Here is a 26,483-nt window from a genome sequence, read left to right on the forward strand (position 1 = left end):
CTTCCTTTGTCTCCAATCCAGCTTTGGGCTATATTGTCTCTTGACTCGCCTCTCCCCCAGGTCCTTGGAATGTCCCTCCTTCCTGGGAAACTGCTGTTCCACTGTAGTCCATCACACCATGTCCCCCTTTGTAGACACTACCTGTCTTCAGTTTTCCTAACTTTTTCTGCATTGTAGAAGGTTTTATTTTGTTAAATGCCTTGACTGTCTTTAGTGGAAATTTGATTTGTGAATAATTACACAAGGTAACAATATTGAAATAGCATAAGAAGTAATATATTGAAACAAAAAAAGGAAAGGAAATTTTCCCAGGCATCCAATAACCTTTCACACATTATATACAACTCTGGAAAATGGACTGAATATACCGAGAGAACAGCAAAAATGGAATTACTTCCTTACTTTCCAAAAGACAAGACAGGTTCCTCATTTGTAACTCTGGTTCTGGAACAGCCACCTATACATTCATACAGTGTACAGCAGCCGCCAAAAAAAGCTAATATAATCCTGGATTGTATAAACAGAGGCATAGAATCAAGATCATGTGAAGAGTTAGAACTGCTTTATAAAACCCTAGTAAGACCACACCTGGAATTCTGCAACCAATTTTAGTCACCATACCACAAAAAAGATGTTGAGACTTTGGAAAAAGTTCAGAGAAGAGCAACTTAGATGAAGAACGGCTACGGGATTTGGGTCTGGCTAGTCTAAAGAAAAGAAGAAATAGGGGTGACATAACAGCAGTATTCCAGTATTTGAGGGGCTGCCACAAAGAAGACAGGGTCAAATTATTCTCCAAAGCACCACAGGGCAGGACAACAAACAATGGATGGAAACTGACCAGAGAGAGAAGCAACCTGGAATTAAGGAGAAACTTTCTAACTGTGAGGACAATTAACCGGTGGAACAGCTTGCCTTCAGAAATCATGGGCACTCCATCACTGAAAGTTTTTAAGAAGAGACTGGAGAGTCACGTATCTGAAATGGTATAGGTTCTCTTGCTTGAGCAGGGAGCTGGACTACAAGACCTCCAAGGTCCCTTCCAACTCTATTCTACTCAACATTCAGAAATACTGTATAAAGGATACGCCTGAACAGCACCTCACTCAAGGATCTTCTAGTGTTAAAGATTTTTTAGAAAAAGCAACTTTTGTTGTGCATATCCTGCCTTGCCTCATTTTTTAAATAACCTCAGAAGCTATGAGAACCCATAATATCTACAAGCATAGTCATAGAATGGATTGGTAGCTCAATGTACATATGGCGACTTAAAGAGCCACCATTACAGAAAAGCAACCTTCATGGTCTCTGTATCACACATATTGACTAGCAAGCTCACAAGATGGAAGTGGGAGGTTCCAACTGACAGAACTGAGAGGAGGGAATCATTGACCAAACTAAAATGAATCAGCTCTGAAATGAACATCCAAGGATACTGCTTTACAAAAGTTGATGGCCAGGATTCTAAACAAGTCTTCCAGAGAAACACTGACTCAGAGGAAAGCTTATTCACCAGATGTTACTGCTCACAAGGCACTGAAAGAATGCCTTGAAAGTGACTAAAACTCCTTTCTAAGACGTACTGGGAAAGCTGCCAAAGCTTTGTCTATTCAAAGAATGCAAGGAATGCTCTAATAGAGATCTTTGGATTGAGAAAAAAAATAGATAAAACAAGCAGTGGATTAAATTGCAACTAAGATGTCACTTTCAGAAGAAATGATAAATTTAACCAAAGAACAAATAGAGAATAGCATCAGCCCACGGGGAATATAAATCCTCAGCCTTTCTTAATAACAACTAAGAATATAATTTTTTTAAAAAATCACCAAATAAGTATGTATGGCAGCATAGATTCTAACAGTTTCCTATTAATTAGTTGGGTACAACCAACAAATTCAGTATAGAAATAGCAGAGGAACTGGAAGAAACTGATCTACAAAACTCACCGCAACTGCAGATTCTGGATTTGAATCAAACCTCAAGATCTGGGCTCACAAAAACAAAATCAGATATATACTTCATTAGGTATAGAGTGTCTGATGTTCTAATCACCCATTTGCAGACAAGGTCCACAACTTTGGATTTCAGAACCAGGGAAGAATGCAGTTGGTCAACTTGGAGGGCTTCTATGGAATTGTAATGTATACTCAATCAAGAAACTACAACCATCTGCTCTAAGCAATCCATCAAGAGGTAGGGAGAATGTGCAATGTCACAACTTAGAAAAATTATTCTTAACAGCACAAAGAGCATCTGTTTAGTAGGGATCATGATATGATGCATTAAGAATCAAAAGATTCTTGGGACAGATGTGTCTCCTGCTTCTCCCAACAACTCTGTAAAGTTTTTACTATAGAAACAATGACTTAAATTCCATAATGAGTGATAAAGCATCTTGGATATCATGTTCCAAGGCCAGATGACCCAAATGTTCTTGAGAAAAAGAGTTTGCTCTAATGGCTAAGAGAGGCAGTGACAGGTAGATGTGATGCAAAAATAGGTTCAGCCATGGGTCTAATGAGGACAAGAAGATTAGAGCTAATGAACAAGTGCCCTGATGCTTATTCAATCAGAATTGGAAAAGAAACACATGCAGCAAGAATAGTAGTTTATAGGATAACTGACACTGATTTTGGTACTAAGACATCAGAAACAGTCATAGGAGCATTGTTGCCAATTTGTTGTAAGTAATGCCATGGGTGGATTAGAACAATTATTGCTAGAAGGAGTCTTTCCAAAAGTAAGACCCTGAGTCATCGTAAAATAATCAGATGAATCAATAATATATTCCTCCTATCATCAAACCATGTATTGAGAATAGCAACAATAATACCTGGGAAGATTCTGGGAAATATAATCAAACAACGAATCAGCGAACACCTAGAGGCAAACAAAGTCATTACCAAAAGCCAACATGGGTTTGTCAAAAAACAGATCATGCCAGACAAATCTTATTGCATTCTTTGACCAAGTGACAAAACTAGTGGACCAGAGGAACACTATGGATATAATTTACTTGGACTTCAGTAAGCTATTTGATAAAGTAGATCACCACCAACTACTGGATAAGATAGAAAAATGTGGGTTAGACAGCATCACCAACAGATGGATTTGAGCTGGCTGACCAGCTGTACTCAGTGTGTTGTCCTCAATGGAACTGTATCTACATGAAGGAAGTGTACAGTGGCGTACCCCAGGGCTCTGTTCTGGGCCCAGTGCTCTTCAATGTCTTCATCAATGATCTGGATGAGGGAATAGATGAAGAACTCGTAAAATCTGCAGACGACACCAAGCTGGCAGGAATAGCCAACACTCCAGAAGACAGGCTTAACATACAGAAGGATCCTGACAGACTTGAACACTGGGCACTATTTAACAAAATGAAATTCAATGGTGAAAAAGGGTTCTACATTTAGGCAAGAAAAATCAAATGCACAGGTATAGTATAGATCATTGGTCAGCAACCCACAGCTCTTGAGTCGCATGCGGCTCTTTCAGCCTTTTCCTGGGGCTCTCAGTCGTCCCCCTCCATTTACACAGAGACAGAGAGGCACGTGCGCTTCCCTTCTCTCTCTCTGTGTGTAAAAGAGAGTGGCCTCACGCTGTTCTCCAACAAACTGACAAGCTTATTGGGCGGGGCTCCTGCCTTTGTTGCGTCTTAGCAGGAAGCAACAGAAAGCAGCAGTGCGCTCTCTCTCTCTCACACACACACACACACAAACACACACTCACACTGAGTGTTGGAAGAGGACTGGCAGACCAAAGGCAGGAGAGCCAGCCCAATAAGAATGTGTGTCAGCTTGTCAGAGAACAGTGTGAAGCCAGCTTGCCAGGTGAGCAGAACATTGGAAGGGGGGGAGAAAGAGAGGGAGGGAGGGAGAGAGAGAGAGAGAGAAAACTCATGCACAGCAGCCTCTATTTCTTTTTAATTAAACTCTTCAATCAAGCTCCCCCCCTTTGTGTGTGTGCACGAGAGTGAGTTTTGCGGCTCCCAGTGTTTTTTTTCCTCTGGGAAACGGGTCCAAGTGGCTGTTTGAGTGTTCAAGGTTGCCAACCCCTGGTATAGGTGGTTCCTTGCTCAATAGTAGTAGCTGTGAAAGGGATCTCAGTGTCTTAGTGGACAATCACTTAAATATGAGCCAGCCGTGTACTACAGCTGCCAAAAATGCCAACACAACATTAGGCTGAATTAACAGAGGGATAGAATCAAGATCACGTGAAGTGTTAATACAGTTGCAAGAAAAAGTATGTGAACCCTTTGGGATTACGTGGAGTTTTGCATGAATTGGCCATAAAATGCGCTCTAAACGTCATGTAAGTCACAACAATAGAAAAACACAGTCTGCTTAAAATAATACTACACAAACATTAGCTGTTGTCATGTTTTAATTGAACATAAGATGGAAACATTCACAGTGCAGGGTGGAAAAAGTATGTGAACCCCTAGCCTAATGACTTTTCCAAGAGCTAATTGGAGCCAGGAGTGAGCCAACCTTGACTCCAATCAGTGTGATGATATTGGATGTGTTGCTGACAGCCGTCCTGCCCTTTAAAAACACACACCTGTTTTGGGTTTACTGGTCTCAAGAAGCACTGTCTGATGTGAACCATGCCTTGCAGAAAAGAGCTCTCAGAAGACCTACGATCAAGAATTGTTGACTTGCATGAAGCTGGAAAGGGTTACAAAAGTATCTCCAAAAGCCTTGATGTTCATGTGTCCACGGTAAGACAGACTGTCTACAAATGGAGAAAGTTTAGCACTGTTGCTACTCTCCCTAGGCGTGGTCGTCCTGTAAAAATGACTGCAAGAGCACAGCGCATAATGCTTAATGAGGTAAAGAAGAATCCTAGAGTGTCAGCTAAAGACCTACAGAAATCTCTGGCACATGCTAAGATTTTTGTTGACACATCTACAATAAGGAAAACATTAAACAAGAATGGAGTACATGGGAGGACACCACGGAGGAAGCCATTGCTGTCCAAAAAAAATATTGCAGCACGTTTGAAGTTTGCAAAGAGCACCTGGATGTTCCACAGCACTACTGGCAAAATATACTGTGGACAGATGAAACCAAAATTGAGGAGTTTGGGAAAAACACACAACACTATGTGTGGAGAAAAAAAGGCACAGCACACCAACATCAAAACCTCATCCTCACTGTAAAACATGGCGGAGGGAGCATCATGGTTTGGGGCTGCTTTGATGCCTCAGGGCCTGGACGGATTGTTGTCATTGATGGGAAAATGAATTCAAGTTTATCAGGACATTTTTCAGGAAAACGTACGACCATCTGTCCGCCAACTGAAGCTCCGCAGAGGATGGGTGATGCAACAGGACAATGACCCAAAGCATACAAGTAATTCAACAAAACAATGGCTTCAACAGAACAGCATACGCCTTCTGGAGTGGCCCAGTCAGAGTCCTGACCTCAACCTGATTGAAATGCTGTGGCATGACCTTAAGAGAGCGATTCACACCAGACATCCCAAGAATATTGCTACACTGAAACAGTTTTGTGAAGAGGAGTGGTCCAAAATTACTCCAGATCGTTGTGCAGGTCTGATCTGCAACTACAGGAAACGTTTGGTTGAGGTTATTGCTGCCAAAGGAGGGTCAACCAGTTATTAAGTCCAAAGGTTCACATACTTTTTCCACCCTGCACTGTGAATGTTTCCATCTTATGTTCAATTAAAACATGACAACAGCTAATGTTTGTGTAGTATTATTTTAAGCAGACTGTGTTTTTCTATTGTTGTGACTTACATGACGTTTAGAGCGCATTTTATGGCCAATTCATGCGAAACTCCACGTAATCCCAAAGGGTTCACATACTTTTTCTTGCAACTGTACCACTTTACAATGCCTTGGTAAGGCCACACTTGGAATACTGCATCCAGTTTTGGTCACCACGATGTAAAAAAGATGTTGAGACTCTAGAAAGAGTACAGAGAAGAGCAACAAAGATGATTAGGAGACTGGAGGCTAAAACATATAAGGAACGGCTGCTGGAATTGGGTATGTCTAGTCTAATGAAGAGAAGGACAAGGGGTGACATGATAGCAGTGTTCCAATATCTCAGGGGTTGCCACAAAGAGGGAGTCAAGCTATTCTCCAAAGCACCTGAAGGAAGGACAAGAAGCAACGGATGGAAACTGACCAAAGAGAGAAGCAACTTAGAAGCAACTAAGGAGAAACTTCCTGACAGTTAGAGCAATTAATTGGTGGAACAACCTCCCTCCAGAAGCTGTGAATGCTCCAACATTGGAAGTTTTTAAGAAGAGATTGGACAGCCATTTATCTGAAATGGTATAGGGTTTCCTGCCCGAGCAGGGGGTTGGACTAGATGACCTCCAAAGTCCCTTCCATCATCATCATTGTTGTTGTTATTATTGTTATTGTTGTTATGGGATAAGTTGCCATGGGATTTAGTATATTTCCAAAATGACACCTGCCATAAATCTACAGTAGTTTGTGAGTGGACAACACTCCAATTGTTAGTCTTCTTTTTCTTCTTAATCTTATTTTTGTTTTATTTAGGATTCAACAAATAAAAAAATAACTACTGTATAAAGAAGAACATGCAGATTTTGACATAGTGATTACCAATGCTCTTAGCTGGCAGATCATATAACGAATGGATTGGAACTTTCCCAAACTAGGCTCTGTACGTTTACATTATTCATTATTCATACATATAGCACATGGTCCAGGAAGAAAAATTGCAGGATTTGAATGAAGCCCTCAGAGATAAATGTTGTTTGAAGGAACCTATGAGTAAAAAATCCTATTAATCCCCAGAGCTATATGATGACCATGCAAACTGAAATAATAAAATTTGCCACTCATATTTTTCTGGATGTTAACATCAGACACATATTTCAAATTGTTGAAACTTCACTATTGTTTCCTACAATATGACTTTTTTCACTCTAAACATTCTCTTCATGTAATTTGATATATTTTGAGAGACTTTCAATTGCCAGTTAATAATGTGGATAATACTTCCTCCAGCTTTTTGTTTTGGAATTTGAAGCACTTAAAATTATCTTTTATTCTTTTAAATATAAATAATTTAAAAGCAATTTTTTTTAGAACTTTCAAGCTATAAATTGAAATATCTGCATAAAATTGAGAAGACCTCATCCCAAAGGTACAAAAGCCTCTTAGCTTCAGGAAGAAGATATTGTAAAACAAAACAAAATGCTAAACAACATAATTTTGTCTATTATTATAGAATGCTGGCCATCTCTTCAGAAAAAAAAGAATTGTATTTGCAACTAGAGCAATCAAAATTGATCTTGGTTGACAATAGAAGCTCTACCTACAAAAAAACTATACTGCTTCATATATGGGTGAAAATATGCTGTTATTATTGGTTTTGTTGTGAGCGGCCTAAGAATCTTGTGTATAAACCAGGCAGTTTTATAAATAAACAAACAAACCTTATTGCTTGTTAGCCAAAAAGGCTCAGCTAAATACAGTCTGTCCTTTCTATAAACCCCTTCTTTTAGATTCCACAAGTTTTCTGCCCTATATTGGGGGAAGACTCATTAAAGCAAGAAATAAGATATTGTTCCAAAGTTGTGCTTTTACTTCGTCTTTTTCTATTATCCTGCATGAAAGAGTACAGAGAAGAGCAACAAAGATGATTAGGGGACTAAAAGCTAAAACATATAGGGAACGGTTGCTGGAATTGGGTATGTGTAGTTTAACGAAGAGAAGAGTGAGGGGTGACATGATAGCAGTGTTCCAATATCTCAGGGGCTGCCACAAAGAAGAGGGAGTCAAGCTATTCTCCAAAGCACCTGAAAGCAGGACAAGAAGCAACGGATGGAAACTAATCAAGGAGAGAAGCAACCTAGAACTAAGGAGAAACTTCCTGACAGTTAGAACAATTAACCAGTGGAACAACCTGCCTCCAGTAGCTGTGAATGCTCTAACACTGGAGGTTTTTAAGGAGACTGGACAGCCATTTGCCTGAAATGGTATAGGGTTTCCTGCCTGAGCAGGGGGTTGGACTAGATGACCCCCAAGGTCCCTTCCAACTTATTATTATTATTATTATTATTATTATTATTATTATTATTATTATTATTATTATTACTATTACTATTATTATTATTATTTAGTATATAAGGACAAGAAAAGAAAGGAGCAGACAGATCAGATTCCCAATCTAAGTAAAAATATTGATCATATAGTTGTAAACATGTGTCTCTAAGAGATCCCATTTTTTCCTTGGGGGAAAAACTCCAAAATTGAATATATCCTTGACATTTAATTATTTAAGAGAGATATTGCTGTAATAATGACACTATATTTTCAAATTGTGTATACACTGGAAAATACCATTTTTCAATCATTTCTTCATGGAGAGATTGTTTAGTATCAGGTGGAAACATTTTGATTTTCCCCCTTGCACTGGGAAGATGAAGAGAAATAAGAACTTGTGAAAGCAGTTATTTGAATATGCATGCTTTGCAGATATATTGCCAGGGAAAAGTCAGATCCTTTAGCTTCGGCTACTTTTAAATATGTTTGCTAAAAAGAAGGAGAAAATATTTATCAAAGGAAGCAGTTCCATTGGCAATCATTGGCAACCCCAACCAAAATAAAATGTTATCTAATAAAATCTGAACAATTAATAAAATGAATGAATGGTGTCCAGATAGGATAACCTGACCAATAAACATTTCTAGTACTAGACCCAAAACCCTCTTACAGCAATTAGTCACACAATTTTCTTCGAGCTGTTTATCTCTGCCCTACTTATGCAATTAGTGAGCAAAAATATTCATAATTAAAAATAATTGCCCAGTCTGGCTACAAAAAGCAACACAGCAAAAAAATGTGATAATGTTAATGGTCACAATTATGATTGAAGTCTTGGTCATTGAGTGAAGCAACCAAGCTTATTTAGCATATGATGACAACATGATAAAGAGAAGTATACGTATACACAAGTAATTATATACAAAACCTCTATGAGAATAAAGTAGTGACTTCATAACTGGATGTCCGATTTAGCTATATGGCAATTGCCTGTGGCATTGCTTTATGCAGATCTTCTAGGGCAGGGCTTTTCAACCTTTTCACCGATTGTACCACTTTTAGGATATGGCAATATTCGAGTACCACTAGCAAGGTGTCAAAAACTTGATGACCAAAAAAAAAAAAAAATCTGTTCAAAGTTGCAATTGCACTGAAATGACTTATGACCACTGCAGCATGCCCAGGGTCATGTGATTTAGATTTGGATGCTTGGCAACTGATTCATATTTATGATGGTCACAGTGTCCCAGGGTCATGTGATCCCCTTTTGCAACCTTTTGACAAGCAAAGTCAATGGCAGGGCTGCTGGTGGCCAAGCGCTGAGGCAGGACTTCCCTCCCTCCCTCTTTCTCATGCCCACCTCCTTATGAAGGAAGAATTTGAAGGAAAAAAAAACACCATATTTTCTCTCTTCCATATATTCATCAAACAAGGAAAAGCCTCCAGAGACAAAAAAGACAAGCTGCCGAGTGAACTAGCTTAAAAAGGCACATTCCCCTTTAAAAATTAGCTACTGGCTAGAAGGGACGCGGTGGCTCAGTGGGTTAGGACGCTGAGCTTGTCGATCGGAAGGTCGGCAGTTTGGCGGGTCGAATCCCGAGTGCCGCGTAACAGAGTGAGCGCCTGTTACTCATCCCAGCTTCTGCCAACCTAGCAGTTCGAAAGCACGTAAAAATGCAAGTAGAAAAATAGGGACCACTACGGTGGGAAGGTAACAGCGTTCCGTGCGCCTTTGGCGTCTAGTCATGCCGGCCACATGACCACGGAGACGTCCTCGGACAAGCGCTGGCTCTTCGGCTTTGAAACAGAGATGAGCACCGGCCCCTAGAGTCGGAAACGACTAGCACGCATGTGCGGGGGAACCTTTACCTTTACCTTTTCTGGCTAGAAAGGAAAGTTAAGGAGTGCAGCCGGCACTTAAGGAAGAAAACAAAATGTAGTAAGTATTGGCTGCTGGCTAAGGCAGCCTCCTCAAATGGTTCCATTCGTAGAGTGACAGAAGCTAACACCAGCCATCAGCCAAATAGAAGTTGCCAAACACTCCTTAAGAACACAAAGCCCGCATTGCAGAAATCCCAGTACTTCAAAGTCACAAAAGCTCCTAAGAATCCTTCCACTCTCCATCTCCTTCCCTCCCTGCCTCACCTCCAGCCGATGCTGCCTTTCTTCATTCCTCCTTCATTCCTCGTGGAGCTCTCGCTGCATTTAGAGAACAGATTTCCAGAAAACATTGCAGACTACAGGAACAGGGCAGAAAACATCCTGCAGCCAAAAGACTCCAAACACATTTGCACTACTGAGGACACAGAAAACTTCCAAATGTCCCAACGACTCTCTAGAAGAATGCAAATGACCAGCTGTCTGCAAGGAATATAAATCCTTCCATTCCCCACTATCCAGTCAGAGATGAAGAGGCTTCTTGGATGAGAAGCGAAACATCTTCAAAGAAGAACAAGAAAGTCCAGTTGCTTCCTGAAAAAGTACCTTTGGGATAAATTTAATAATAATAAAGGCCTAGTAGTACTCAGCAGGAAAGCCTGCTCAATACTGGAGAAATCAAACTGGCCTACAAGAAAGACCAAATGAAGAACAGAAAGGAGGCATGGGAAGAAAAAGCATTACATGGACAGTACATAAAAAAGCAGGGAAGCAGATTATAACCAGATCTGGCAATGGCTAAGAGCAGGAACGCTGAAGAAAGAGAGGGGCTAATTCTGGCTGTGTAACATCAAGCTTTAAGAACAAATGCATATAAAGCCAGAATTGAGAAGACAGTAACAGACAGCAAATGCCACCTATGCAAAGAAGCTGAAGAAACAGTGGACCAACCTGGTTAGCTACTGCAAGAAGATTGCAATGAATGACCACAAATAAAGGCATGACAAAGTAGCAATAATGGTGCATTGGAAGATCTGCAAGAAATATTTTTTGCCTGCAAGAAAGAACTGGTGGGACCATAAAATAGAGAAAGTCATAGAAAAATAAACAATCTAGCGTGCTCTGGGCCTTTAGAATTCAAACAGACAGGCACCTGCCACATAAAACACCCACACTTAACAACTGTCTATAAGAAAGACAAAAAGTCTGGATAGTGGACCTGGCAATACTGGAGATAGCAGAAGAGAAGAGAAAGAACTGGAGAAGACAGTAAGATACAAAGACTCGCAAATAGAAATAGAACAACTGTGGCAAAACAAAGCAAAGGTAATACCAATAGTCATAGGCACCTTCGGTGCCATCCCAAAACAATTGGAGCACCACTTGAACTCCACTGGCATTGACAAATTCACATCAATCAATTGCAAAAAGCCACTTTATTCAGAACAGTGTACATCCTAAGACAATACCTCTAACATCCACATCTGCCTATCCCAAGTCCTTGGGAAGGACTCAATAGGACAAAAATGCCAAATCCAGACTGAACATCTGACTGACTGTGCAACAAGCAATAATAATCCCTCAATAAGGCACTACCTTGACGTGGTTGTGGGGCTTGTGTGCTCTGATGAAGATGAGAGCTGTGCTAGAGATTCAACCATTCTGAACAGGTCTCATCAGAGCAGTCAGGCAAAGAGTGTATCTCCCATAAGAAATATGCTGAGATCTAAATTACTGGTTCAATTATTGCCTGTTCAACAAGGACCACACTAGGTGTTGGAGTTCCTGGACATCTGGCTGAGCAATCAGAACCAGCAGCTGCAGAATTATTGGAGGGAATGGTGTTTACCCATTGCAAAAATACAGTGAAAACAACAGCTTACATCCTGCAACAATATCTGCAACACCATCAAACGTCCCACTTCTGCCTATCCCAGGTCCTTAGGAAAGACTCGATAGAGGGATAAAAATGACAAATCCAGCCTGAATATCTGGCTGTGTGACAGACCATAATAATAATACCTCGCTCATCCCTATGTAAAGGTCCAGAAAGATATTCATAGCTGATGCCAGACCATAACGTTTTCAGAAAAATGATAATATGGCTGGTACACAGAAACATTTTTATATAAATCACACTTAGAAAGTTCGCAGTGCTAGACTTTACCTTGTTTCCCAGTTTAAATACTTCTTCCAGTTTGGTAAGGTTTGTATTTATCATGATGGAATCTGTGTCACCATAAATCACTTCCAGATTCATCTGGGGCATAGGAGGAATAAAGAGAGGAATTTACTTAAAATTGTATCCAAAAATGCGTTGTACTCTTATTAAAAATCTCAGATAACTTATTTGAAAAAAGCAGAGTAGACAGAAACTGGAGTGTGATACTGAAAAAAAATTGCTTGTTTCTATGTTGGTCTTTTCTAACTAGACTTCATGAACCCTAGTTATATTGGATCTAACAGCAGCATTTTGTTGAACTATCCCCGGACAAATAAGTATCTTCCAAGTCTGTAAAAGAATAAGTGAAGCTGAAAAAAGTGTTTACTTCAATAAGACATTTGAACATATAGGTATTAAACTGCAACTAAGCTTTAATACTGAAACTCAGCCTTCAGAGAGATTAGATATTTATTTTATAGAACTTTGAGGTCAAGAAGCTATAGTCCATCAATAAGGATTAAATTTATAAACTATATATCCAGAGTTGCTATTTTGTGTTTAGTTCATACTAGACTACACATTTTTAAGAATTTATATTTAAAGAAAATGTAATTATATTACCTTTTGTACCAACTCCTTAGTATGCATTAAGATCTAGGGGGGGAAAATATTGTAATTAATGACAGCATAGATTACAGAATGTAAGACCTAGCTAGCAGGAAATAAACTTTAGATGTTTGAATTTACAAAACACAAAATATTCTTTCCATATCTGACATACTCATGCCAAAAATTATGGATTATACCAAAAAAAGAAATAAAAAGAAGAGAAAAGCTTACATATCTTCCAGGTATTAATGGAAATGAATGCATCTCAAATTAGAATGGCATGTTATCACCAATCTATTAATATTATTTTTCCTTTCTTCAGGATATTGTTTATCAATATGTGACTGGCATGCATATCATCAATGACTGGATGATCCATAAAAGAAAAGCTTTTTCCAAAATATTTTTCAGTGACTTATTGTTAATTGTATAATTTTGGTTACAAAATTTGGTCACTAGGAAACTTTTTTTTTGGAACACTTACATAATGTAATAATTGTAAATTTAAGGCAAAAGAATTGATTAGGTTTATCCAAAGATAACATACATTGTTGAGGAAGTTATAGAACAAAACTTTCAATCATTTCAGTAGATCTATACTGCTAATCTGTAGGCTTCCTTGTAAGTACTGTGGTAAGTCAGCCCCCCCCCCAAGAAAGAAATATTTTGGGGAATATTAAAAAGGCAGAATATTATATTTCCCCAAAGGATCTTAAAGGCAGGCCCAGTTTTTCTTAATGGCCCCAAGCAGAAACTAGGCAGAGGCCAGGTCTGTAGAAATGAAGATTTGATAATCCTTTCAGGAAGATGAGCCAGGAAGCTTGAAGCTGATGGGATTAGAAAGACAAAGATCCCTAGAACCAACAACCCCTCACCCATCCCACACAGGACATAGCCACCAACCACAGCCCCAAGGAAGCAGGACATGACTTTTAGGACATAATAAGATTAACCCACCACCATCAGAATACAAAAAGGGCACACTGAACCTCAGGTCAAAGTTCATGCCACAGGAACAACTCCAAACACAAAAACCCAAGAAAGTATAAAAACCCACCACTCAGAGCAACATGCGCTCAGCTGCTTCAGAGCCACATGTCTTATGGTTCTGCTCTTCAATAAACTACAACCTTCTTTCTAAAGCAGTCTCCATTTTGTTTATTCCCGGCTTGGAGTGGACCCTGATGAAGATTTTTCTTTCAACAGTATAATCTCTTATTTTGGTCATGAAAAAAATGATCTATCCACCAAACCAGAAAGACTTTCCAGGTAGTATCATATTACCACAAAAGTAGATGCATTTTTTTTAGAACTGTGCAATTAAGATAATAAAAAATTACTACTTCTGGAATAGCTACAAGAGACATTTTCCTCCCAAAACACTTTTTGCTGATCATTAGTTCTGCCAGAAATTACTCAGCTTTGTCTACCTGTGTCATGATGTTGTAAATTACCTAAGCCTTTTAAAAGATACCATGATTCAAAATCTTTGTTAACTGTCTTCCCTCCTCCAACACACAGTGAAGGAGGGAGGAAATTATGGTATTTAGGAAAGTAATCAAATATTATTGTAATAGGTATCTAAAAAGAGTATCAACTTTTAACTGGACAATATTTAATTTTAAAAAATGACATTTCTGGCAAAATCAATCTCTTTAAAAATGCTAACAGTTCATTGCAGGGATTTTTTAATATACGAGGACATAAGAAAAGCAAAGATCATCTAATGACAAGCAAAATATTAATATTACTTTTTCAATAACGAATCACTTGCTAAGTGCCAACAGTCACAAAATAGGTTATAAAGCCTTGCTAAAATTCATTAGTAAAGCAGTTGGCAGTTATCATATTTCACAGAAACACCTGCATATTTATCTTCTCATTACCAATTGGATGATGGAATTTTTTTGAGGCACATTTCAAAAAATCTGCCAACTTCAACTGTAAAAAAATAAACTTTGTAGTTAATTTTTCCCTTAACAAAGTACAGCTGTTGAGAATAATTGTTCAAGATCTTACCCTGTAATGTCAACTGCAGCAGAACAAAGAGTATTTAATTAGCAAATCTATCCAGTAATTCAACACCTATTATATAAAATGCCTTTGTGATTTTATTCAGGATAATTTGCTAAGAGGGTTATTACTGACATTCAGATGAAATTCAAAAGTCCTACGCAAGTAGAGTCATAATAGCAGCAATGATCCCCCCAATCAGGAGATCCTGTGTCACATAAGGCTTTTTTGCAATGCAGCAGCTTATTTCTTGACTTCTTAATTCCTGGACTCAGCCCACTGAGAGTCCTTCATGCCAATATTCAGTCAGCAATACATATTTAAGAAAATCTATTAAAACATCTAGCAGAAAAGTGATTTTTTTTGTTAAGAGTGATAGCACTATGATCAAATTGGTCATTTAAACTATAAATTGAAATGGTGGAATTTTGTGAAGAGGTGTAAAAAAGAAAAGGACAGAATAAAAAAGGTCCTTGCTATTTATTGTGATGAATATTTTCTGTTGCAATTCAAATCCCTATTCATTTGCTTGACATTGCAAGATAATTTAAAGCAAAAAATTGCATTTGTTCTAACCTATTTTTATATTGTGTAATCTTTCACATGTAGTTAGTTTACTGTGTAAACAACAGCTCTTTTTTTACAGATCACACTTATTAAGTTTTAAGTTCAAGGTCTGAAAACAAGCCTTGAAATATTACGCATGTCTATTATTCATTACTTGCATATAAAGCTATCCATGAAACACTTGCCAATTCAGAACAAACTAGTTACTAAGGCTACTTCTTACATTACAGTTTTAGCCAATGCCCATCATATTCTTCTATCACAGATAAACCAAATATATTGCAGTAGACAACCAAATTCAACTGAATTTGCCCATATTATGTGCTTATAGTAAAATCAGATAAATTATAATTTAGATAAAAATTGATAAACTTTAAGAAAGACAGAGAGGTCCATTAATTATGCTATCTTGACAAGTGCTCAGCAAAGGCCAAAAGATAAGTGTGCTGTCTTTCTTTGTGATCCACTGAGGCAAGGACACCAAGCAATCGTCTGAATGAGACAGGACCAAGTCTTCTTATATATAGCATATCCCACATTTGTAGTAACCCAGCTGAACCATATGCAGAGCTGCACACAGACTGGATGGAAAGACTCTCTCTCTGAGTCTTTCTTTCCAACCATATGACAACAGCCATATAGCACACTAGGCTGATAGGATGATCCGAATCCAAAAGGCAAATGTAATTGGAAGGTATATGTAGCTTCCGTTGGGACTACCTTAAACTATATATTCATATATTGGAATATGTACCAGCTGTTCAGGGCAGCCGCATGAACCCAGGAAAAGAAGTTGCTCATCAGTCATTCCTGTGATGACTGGGACAATGGAATTTATCCCTCAAGGTATGTTACAACTAGAGCATCCCCTCTCACCTAGATATCTAAGGCCTGAACTTCCAAAAATGTCCAAATGTCAACCAAGAAGAAAAAGGAATTGGAAGGTTTCTATGGAAAGATATCACAGAACAAAGTTTGTTCAAATAGGGCAGCATTGGTTAAAGAAGGCTAGTTATTTATCAAAAGAATAAAGACATGCACCAAGTGCTTTATTAACAATAGGATTATTTTGTTCAATGCAAAGAAAAACAAACGTCAATTGACCTAAGTTGAATAATAAATGTTATTTTATTTCTGTTTTCTAACTTTACACCACACACCAAGTTTATCTGTATTTGTCCTGTGCTCAACAAGTCATAATAAAGGAGAGTATTTGTAGCTCAGGGTTGAAATGAGGGGGGTCCTTGGTACTCTGAGCTTGGTTGTTTTCTTGCAGACTTTTCCTTACCCCAAACTAAGTAACATCATCATCATAAGTCATAATTAAAATAAACAGATGAGTTCCAAGTTGGGAAAAGTAGTAGTGGTAGGAAGTTATCAGTAGATATCTTAAAGATTCCCCTAAAGCTGAGGTATTTATCATGGGTCTACGTATCCTTTGGAGGTCTGTCAAGAAATTTTAGGAGCAGAATCTATGAACTATTTGTTTCCTTTGCAGTATAAACTCTCTGTATTTTATCTGATGCATTTAAATACGTTTTTAAAAGGCATGCACAGGTTTCACCAGATTCACAAAGGGTTCCACAGAACAAAAAAGTTAAGCACCTCTGCCCTACAGAAAGTTATTTCCCATTAGTTCTTTAGGATTACTAAAAACAACTAGTTGGTTCCCAATAATTTTTGACTACTACACAAGTCCTTACATATGTTGTAACAAGCTGGAAGGGGAATGGCAATGAGATTAACAAACTTAATTATTTATTGGGCAGATTGATCTAGGGATCAGGGGATCTTGGGAAAAGAGCTGATCCATAAACTGGCTTTAAATGTACAGACCATTTATCTTGAATGATGGGAATATCCCATTCTTTCATCATAAGAGGATGACGATAATATTCTGTGACTAATTGGGAAAGCCAGGAATTATGCACTATGTTGAGATGAAATACATTGGGTTTTTTTTTTTGGTTTTTTGGGTTTGTTTTTTTTTGAAAGATTTGATCTCTGAATAGAATTACAAACACACCACCATGACCAACATTGTGATAAAACTTCTGGAGTAAGTAATAAGTACTGAAAATGAACTCTTAAGAAGCTTTTAGTCTCTATTATCACTTTGATTACCAGTAATAACTAACAATTTAGGCTCCATGCAAAATATCCATACATTTCAATGTTTATTATACAATGACTCCATGTACTGTATATATACCCGAGGAGTGGAATTATTTATTCAGTTTATAATTGATAAAAGTTAGAATATGCTGAAGATTAGCCAAACAAACAAATGTAATCTTTGCACTTTACACTACAGGAAACTACTCTGAATTCCAATCAGTCCCAGGGAAATCAGATTAAAATTATTTCATTTTCCTATTCTTTCAATCTTCCTACTTTAAGTAGAAGATGCTACTCAACAGGAATAGACTTGATTTTCTTAATAAAAAACCTTTAATTACAAATCCAACTAAAACATGCTTCCTCCATTAATCCATTACTGTAAAAGACATGCTGATATTTTTTGATCCTTAATTTGTCATTTAGACCTATTACCTTATCTGCAAAGAATCTCAACTAGTTTAGCATGAAAGCATCTTCCCCAAACATTAATGCTTCTGAGCTATTCCATTACTTATATACAATAATGACATGAGCTAAAGAACTAAATACTGAAAAGAAATGCCACCAGGACTCATTTGTTAAATGAACCAGAATCAAGGGGAAAGGGGAAACATAATGAAAATGTAGTTATGGCCATGTAGAATTGGCATGCTACATAATATCATTTGTTTGAATGGTAAATTCCTTCTTCAGTTAATTCTGACATTTATTTTGGCCCCATCTAGTGCCTAAATATTAAAGTTTCTCTGAGATAAGCCCACATTTAGGCAAGAAAAATTGTTAAATATAAAAACTAACATACAGTAAAACATTGTTTTTGTATGTTTTGGAACCATCACATTTTACAGTTATTTTCAATGAGAGAAAACTGGAGATATGGGTGTTAAGTACACATGGGCAAATCCAAAGATTCATGAGCTCTTGGGCTAATATTTAGGGAATCCTATTCTGCTTTTCCAAGCTAAAAGCAGATAATTCACACATATTTTCTAAAAGGTGAGAATGCAATCAATCAAGTAAACAATAGGAGGGAATAAGAAGCAAACTACAAAAGAAAGCTTTCTGGAGATCTGAAGAAAGCTTCACTAGATAACATAACAAACTAGGGTCTACACCAGACATGTCAAACACAAGGCCCGGGGGCCGGATCCGGCCCGTGAAGTGGTTTCATGCGGCCCGCGAAGCCATCCTGGAAACAGTGAGGGAACGGCCCCCGCTGCCTTGGCCCTGGCCCAGAGACCCTCAGATCTGTCCCACTCCTGCCCAGGCCCCCATAGACACCCTTGATGCGAACGATGTAGAGCTGGCCACGCCCACCCAGTAGGCCGTACGCACTCTAGCCACGCCCACCCAGTAGGCCACGCCCACCCTGACCACACCCACCCGGCCACTTGAGGGCAACCGCAATGCTGATGCGGCCCTCAATGAAATTGAGTTTGACACCCCTGGTCTACACATTGAACAAGGCAGACGGTTTGAGGTTATATCATAAAACGTTGTTCAGATTCTTAAAAAGTTAAATCTAGTATTTTAAATCAAGTCTGAAAGGTTAAGCACAGAACACCTAAGGTATTTTTGTTGAATCTTTTGCTAATACAAAAACGAATATTCCTCCTTAACAGCAGGTATATGTTAAAAAAAAATGTAGGCATGATTTATTAACTCATCATTATTAATCTGCAAGGTTAATTAAAATGTGGTCCAACTCTGATATATGTTACCATCACTACTATATCCAACTTTACTGTAATTCATTTAAATTTTCTATTAGGCTACAGTCCTATTAGGCCTTTCTTGAGACTAAGACCCATTGAACTCAGTGACATTAATTTCAAACATATAGTATTGCACTATACTGCTAATCAATATACGACCATAACTGAACTCAAAATTTCTGTTCTTAAGCAAGGCATTTGTTAAATCAACTTTGCCCCGCTATACGTCCTTTCTTGCCATAGTTAAGTGAACCTCTGCAATTGTTAAATTAGCAACATGGTTGCTAAGTGAATCTGACTTCCCCACTGACTTTGCTTTCAGAAGGTCGTAAAAGAGGATCACTCAACGATCATAAATATGAGCCAATTGCCAAGCATCCGAATTTTCATCGTATGATCATGGGGATGATGCAATGGTCATAAATGTGAAAAATGGTCGTATGTCACATTTTCAGTGTTGTTGTAGCTTCAAACGATCACTAAACAAATAGTTGTAAAACAAGGACTATCTATAGTTTTGGATAGCATGAGTTTTTTCATTAGAAGCATCAAACTCTTAAAAGATTTCTTAGAAAGGACGGGGGTTTAGAGTGGGATTCATAAAACTAATACATTACTTTAACAACAAAATGTTTTCCATATTTTATTTCTCCTTAGCCTGTAATTCATTATTAATTCTTTATGATAATTCAAGTGGGATTTCTCCCATTTTGGTCTTGAAATGAATTTAGATTTGTTATTTTTTCATAATGAATAAAACTAACCAGTTTCTTATTTTCAGAAATTAAAATCCAATAACTGATTTTATATCAAGGATTAACACAGAAAGATGGCTACAAATAATTTACATACAAGTATCTGAATTTGAAACAAATAAACTAAATAAGAGGGTGCAATACATACAAGAAGTTTTAGAAATTGCGGGATTGCAGTACATGAAGAAATTTACATTTATAACTGTCAATTTAGTATAACTACAAAGCCAAAACATGTAATGTAATAAATTAGAAAGGCTGTCTTCCTTACTTTTTCCAGTTATTGGTGTAATGTTCTTTTGTCAAACATTTATCCATACAAAACAGTGGCCAACAAACCTGATATAGGGCTGTCAGACAGTAAGGCACCATACAATGACCTTTAGAAGGAATGATACTAACAGGTGGCTGATGCTTAACAATAATTGTATTATGGTTTAAAAACAAGGACAACATTCTGTCTTGTCATCTGCAACAGAAAGAATGAAGAAGCACTAAAAGGCATTCCAAGTGCCTTAGTGCTAATCACCTCAAAAAGAAAGGAAGCTGTTTAGGACCTACACTAAATTACTAACTACCAAAAATGTAAACTTCCACAATTTTCCACTTGAGAACCTCCTAGCACTGCTGTTGTTTATAAGATACAAAATGCTTATCTACCCTACATATCTTTAAAAAGGAATCCATTCCCACATTATTATTATTTTTTTATTTTAATTCCATTTATATCCCGCCCTTCTCCGAAGACTCAGGGCGGCTTACAAACTTAGCAGTATTAAACCTCTGAATATCAAAATTTATGAAAGATGTGATTAATAACTGTTTTTACTAAGTAAATGTCCTGCATAAGGTAGTTCAAGTTACAGTGCTTGTCAATCTTTCCCCCTAAAATAAGTCACTGTTTTGACAGCTGAAGAAAGTCTACAATCCTGGTCAAACAGCTTTGGGCCCGATGGGGGAATTCTGTGTGGGGTTTTTTAAAAAAAAACAAAACAAGCCCACACAAACCTAGTCACTCAAAGCAAGGCTTCAGCCATTTTTCCTTAGCCTGTTATAACTTGTTACAAGATGGCAGAAACCACTAATTTCTCCAGTCACCACTATCCCAGCTGTAGTTGAACCAGTGCAAAGGGCACCTCTGGACTGAGTTACATGTCATAAGTATATCAGCACCCACGGAAAAGGGCCAAGCAGCAGATCAGATTCCTGTCAGCTGCAGAAACTGCTGACACTTAAGCTGTTTAAAGGTTTCTAATTCTTCGGTTGAAAAATTAAAAGACAGGCTCAAGGACACATTGGTTTGTCAACCGGACTACCCCAATATATAAATTTCTCATAACCAAGTATCTTTAAAAATGCAATGTTCAAAAAGTTTTACGTGGCCCCAAACAAGACACATTTTAGCTATCTTATCCACATCTCTACAATGCAAATTTTTTATTCTAATCTTTTTGTACATATTTGTTGAAGAGCTAGAATTCAGTCCTGTTACTCTGGAACTCAGGGATATCTATTACCAATATTAACCTTCTAGGACATGCTGTGATCATTCTTTCTTTCTGCACCAGACCCCTTACACCTAGAAAATTCAGACAGCTTTTAGGATCATCTCTATTTCACTATTCTAATACATAAAAATTCCTCCAAAAATATTTTCCTTTCTTAATTTTTTGAAAATGTCAAATTAAAGGAAATTCCACATTATAGGCAGTTTTAGGAAATGTTTTTTTTATTATCACAAATCCACACAAAATAAGAGGAATCACAACAAACTCACTAGAACAGTCATTATGTTACCATGATATTCAGAATTGCAACCGGAAGTGAATCATCAAAAACCAGCAAAACTGAAATAAAAGAAATGTACTCTGTAAAAGAAGTGCTATAGCCTTTATAGTTCCATTTTAAACCAATGGTAAGTGTCTTCAAACAAACAGGCCAGCTTGTTTTATAAAAAGCTGATAGTCATTAAAAGTATTTACGGCTTCAAGCCAACTGAGTATTTCAGAAGCTGTTACACTATGTCAAAGACCAAAGTGTTAATTAAGGAAAGCTTAAGCGACAGTTTCAGAAAGATGACAGTGTTCAAACTGTATCTGCAATACCATCTCACTAGTTTATAGTTTCAAAAGGCTAACATAAGCTAGTGAAAAAAATATTGCACTTGGACTGTGGGAAACCAAAGCTGATATCACCATTCAGCTATGGGAACCTCTACCTGAACTGGGGCTAGCCACTATTTCTCAGTCTGAATTACAATTGAAAAACTGATTTGATGCAATAGATTTGTGGGCATCAAAATGATACTGCCTATTTAGTTTGTCACACCTAATCTTAATGACTCCTGTACTAAATGTTTTATGTATACACAATTCTTAATATACATTAAAATTAATATGATATACTCCATCTTATAGTTATATGTTCTAATCCAAGAAGATAAATATTCTTTCAATTTTAAATTATCCTGCCTCTAATTACAAACAATTATAAACTATGAAATATGTATAAATTGTATTGGTCAGATTCTATGCTGAGTACCGTGCTCAGTTCTGAATGCTAAATTGAAGAAAACAGGCAGAAAGACCAACAAGAATGATCAAGATACTACAGATTCTTGCTCCCAAAATAGGCTCAACAGCATATTTGAATTATATTATTTTATGAACCATTAATTATTAAAAAATAAAGAGACACTTTAAAATGGTGGAGCAGTGGGCTAATGCCTCCTTAAGTAACACCAGCTGCCTGCAATTAGTGCAGGTTCGAGTCCCACCAGGCTCAAGGTTGACTCAGCCTTCCATCCTTCCGAGGTAGGTAAAATGAGGACCCAGATTGTTGGGGGCAATTAAGCTGACTTTGTAATAATGCCGCTTGGGGTGTGTGTGAAAGCCCTAATAAGCAGGCATATACATAGAATGAAGGCTACTGCTAAGCTTGTAAGCCGCCCTGAGTCTTCGGAGAAGGGCGGGATATAAATGGAATTTTAAAAAAAAATAAATGAAAAGATTCACTCAAAAATCAATAGAGATCAAATGCCTGGTCTTATTAGTCAAATCAGCCAGAAAATTCATTTAATACTTGTAAAATAGTTTTAAGGATTTTTGAACATGTATTCACATGCCTTAAATCCTGATGCCAAAACTACAACCATTCAGTGGAGAATACTGTTATTGCAGCTTCAAAATTTTTTAATATTTTTAGCACAATTTCATAGATACCTGAAATAAAAACATATTTATGCATGGATCACACTATTTATAAATGTACAAAAATACAGTAGTTTCAATAACCTTCAAAATAAATATACTTCACTGAGTACATAAAGTTTATCTATAATACCTGGATGAAAACCCTTAGCTTGAATTTTCTAAGAGTTATCAAGAGACATTTTCCTATTCTTTCACATTTCTAAATATTTTAAAAGATATATCAAGTAAAATAATCCTGTCAAAAAAAAACCAAATAAAGAGTTTTAGTACAAGTCAAAAAGGGTAGAATCAATCACATATACAGATCTCATTCATTCATTCACAATCAAACATGAAAAAGTAATTCGTTGGATTCTGTATGAACCACAAACAGGATATGACTCTCCCAAAATGTTTGGACAAACTCTCATCATTATCAATCTTAGACTATATTAACAATATCTGATGAAAATTTGAGTTCAGCAACTGCAATGTTACACATTGCCCATCACTCTCATAGACCTACTATGGAATTTTGGTTTACATGGAAAATCAAGTGAGTACAGCCCTTAGTTTCTTTCCCATTCATTTAACTATAATTTACTGAATTATCAACAAACTATTCCATACAGGTAAATAGCTTTGGAAGTGTGTGATTTTTATGCACATTTTCTAATATTTTAAGGCTGCAGTCTTACATACTGTTGTTTTAAAGAATGTCCTGTTGATCAGAGTAGAATACATTGCGAAAAATATGCATAGGACTGTCTTATAGGGTTAGATAAAATTTCATGTTTTATTATGTATATTAACAAATATTTTCTTTTTATGTAAAATATCTGATAATTATGTCTTTAACAAGGATCAGTTTCTTACATTTTATAATATTCACTGTAAATAAGTGTAATAAGATACATATTTAGAATTACAGTTGATATACTATATACTACAGAAAGTTTTGTAACATTTCAGTAGTACTATAAACTGTTAAGTAGGTGAGGCCTAAAATTTTAGTCAGCAATGCTTATTACATTAACCAGTAAAAAATTCTTAAGTTTCTATAATTCAACAAATCAATTCAACAGACTAAAGCAGCTCGTATGCCAATACCCCAAAAAACATTTGATAAGAGTCCTCAGTTTAGATAGCAACCAACTTTCAGGTTTGTCGAGTGCATCTATTGTAGAAAACAGTATGAACATCCTAGCATATGGTTGCTGGTTGGCTTAGAGAAGATGCCATCTGCTTTTTGGAATGCCCTTCCTAATGATGGTTTGCTGAGTACCTACTAATGTCTTTTTCCTGCTCACATCAACTTATAATGTATGTCTGTGTATACATGTAAGTGTCAGGAGTGAACATTTGGCAGCTAAGTGCCTCTCTGTTTTCATCTTGCCATTAGAGTAAGGGGGGGAGGTGTTGCTCATGAATGGGCAAGTTAGCAAAATGAAACCTCTCCAGTTCTACGGAAGCTTGCTTGAGTCTGGGATACGTTCAAGGACATTCTAGCAGGTGTGAAAAAGATAGCACACAGTTCCCATAACAAAGAGAACTTGTTTACATGAGCTACATGGACATCTGGGTGTTTGGCTGGGAAAATCATTGTTATATAGCCATTATATGCTATGGTCTAATGCCGTGGGATTTTAGAGTTAGTTTTAACTCGCCATAACCATACTATGCATTCAATAAACAGTAAGCTTTCAGAAATGAAATGATTCTGGATTTTTATTTGGATACTCAAGATGGATGTTGGCATTAAGTCTCTATGTGTATATACACATGCGTAAACACGTGTTATAAATTATTTTTATTTTGTTTTTATTACATTTTATTGTTAAACTATGATATATTTTGTAGAAATAGTGTATACATGTTTTAAATAACTAGAGAGCACAATTCAAAATCTATTGAATATCTTTCAAAATATTTCTCAAAAGAACACCTCTCTTACCACCGAAGCAAATAAAAATGCCATGCATAAATAATTTTGCCAAACAATCATATGAAAGAACCTTCCAGGAGAATTAAAAATTAAATTTAATATACTCCAGAACAGAAACAAGTATCCATTTACTGGATTTAACATCTCTTTATCTATTGGGGTAAAAGAAATGTTTGTGCTATTAACTGTGAGAAATGAACTCAAATGATTTTAATACAAATAAATGAAAAGTTGGCAAGAAATTAATTATTTTTAAATACTTTTCTCAAATCTAATAAGTTTTACTGAAATATATAATTCTGTTTTGCACAAGTAGCCTCAATGTTCTAGCCATTCGATTGAAATTAGTCTGTTAAAATCAAATTTTATTTATAAGTCAGTGCACTTGGTAAGCTTCTATCATGGTCATTTATTCAATAGCATAAACAAAAAAAGTTGACCTTCAGGTCAACCACTGATTGATAATATAGAAATGTTAACAGAAAGGCAAACCGTACTTAACTTTTCATTTTAACATCCCCAAAGTTACATGTCATTGTTATACTCTGGTCATCAACATAGCTATCATTCCTCACGAGAGTTGATTGTGTGAATTTTCCTCTTGAACTATAGTAATTGGCCAAATGCTTGATAAAAAAAATTACACACTGCAATCTTGCATCCTATTATGCGATAGAGATCCACTCTCATTAAAAAAATGTTTTGTTGCTGATGCTGATTTTTAAACTGTCAACTAGAAACAATGCAAACTATAATAATAAACATGAATAGACAGCATAAAACTTCAGTACTTATTAACTTTCAAATTTCTCACAAAACATTTAATTAAACGTTAGATTTATATTATTGTCAATATATTCCATAAAAATGTCATAATTGGCTTATGTGATTTCTGCACTTCATTTCCCTTTGGAGAATTTAGAAATAAGGCGGCTATTGTTAAGAATAGAGCTAATCACAATAAGTTGTAATTCACTCAGCACACTAAGGCAGAGTATATTATGCGAATGCAATCTAAACTGTCAATTGCCAGAAATTATATAGAATATTTGAAATTCTACAGAAATTTCTCTTACCTATAATGGCATGAAGCTTATACTGTAAGAAGTAATTCATTGCTTAAAGTTTAAAAACGTATAATCCTTCTTGGTTTATAAGCCTGGACAGCCATTTGTCTGAAATGGTATAGGGTTTCCTGCCTGAGCAGGGGGTTGGACAAGATGATCTCCAAGGTCCCTTCCAACTTTATTGTTGTTGTTGTTAATCATCGCACAGTCAGCCAGATGTTCAGACTGGATTTGGCATTTTTGTCTACCTATCGAGTCCTTACCAAGGACCTGGGATAGGCAGATGTGGATGTTTGATGGTATTATTGCCCTGTACACCGCCCTGAGTCCTTCGGGAGAAGGGCGGTATAAAAATTTAATAAATAAATAAATTATAGATATTGTCGCAGGATGGAAGCGGTTCCT

At 36.9% G+C, this 26,483-nt stretch overlaps 1 protein-coding gene across 1 annotated transcript in view; it reads right to left on the reverse strand.

Moving 5' to 3' along the window:
- POLA1 (DNA polymerase alpha 1, catalytic subunit) overlaps positions 1 to 26,483 on the reverse strand; it is a 267,117-nt gene that overhangs the window by 169,346 nt on the left and 71,288 nt on the right. Inside the window, exons 27-28 of the mRNA XM_083361916.1 lie at positions 12,717 to 12,749; positions 12,099 to 12,191 (exon numbers count right to left, since the gene is read on the reverse strand). Of these exons, the coding sequence (XP_083218042.1) occupies positions 12,099 to 12,191; positions 12,717 to 12,749 (126 nt within the window). The remainder of the gene's footprint in view (positions 1 to 12,098; positions 12,192 to 12,716; positions 12,750 to 26,483) is intronic.

This window comes from Vipera ursinii (genome assembly GCF_947247035.1).
Source record: "Vipera ursinii genome assembly, chromosome: 4".
Lineage (NCBI taxonomy): Eukaryota > Metazoa > Chordata > Lepidosauria > Squamata > Viperidae > Vipera > Vipera ursinii.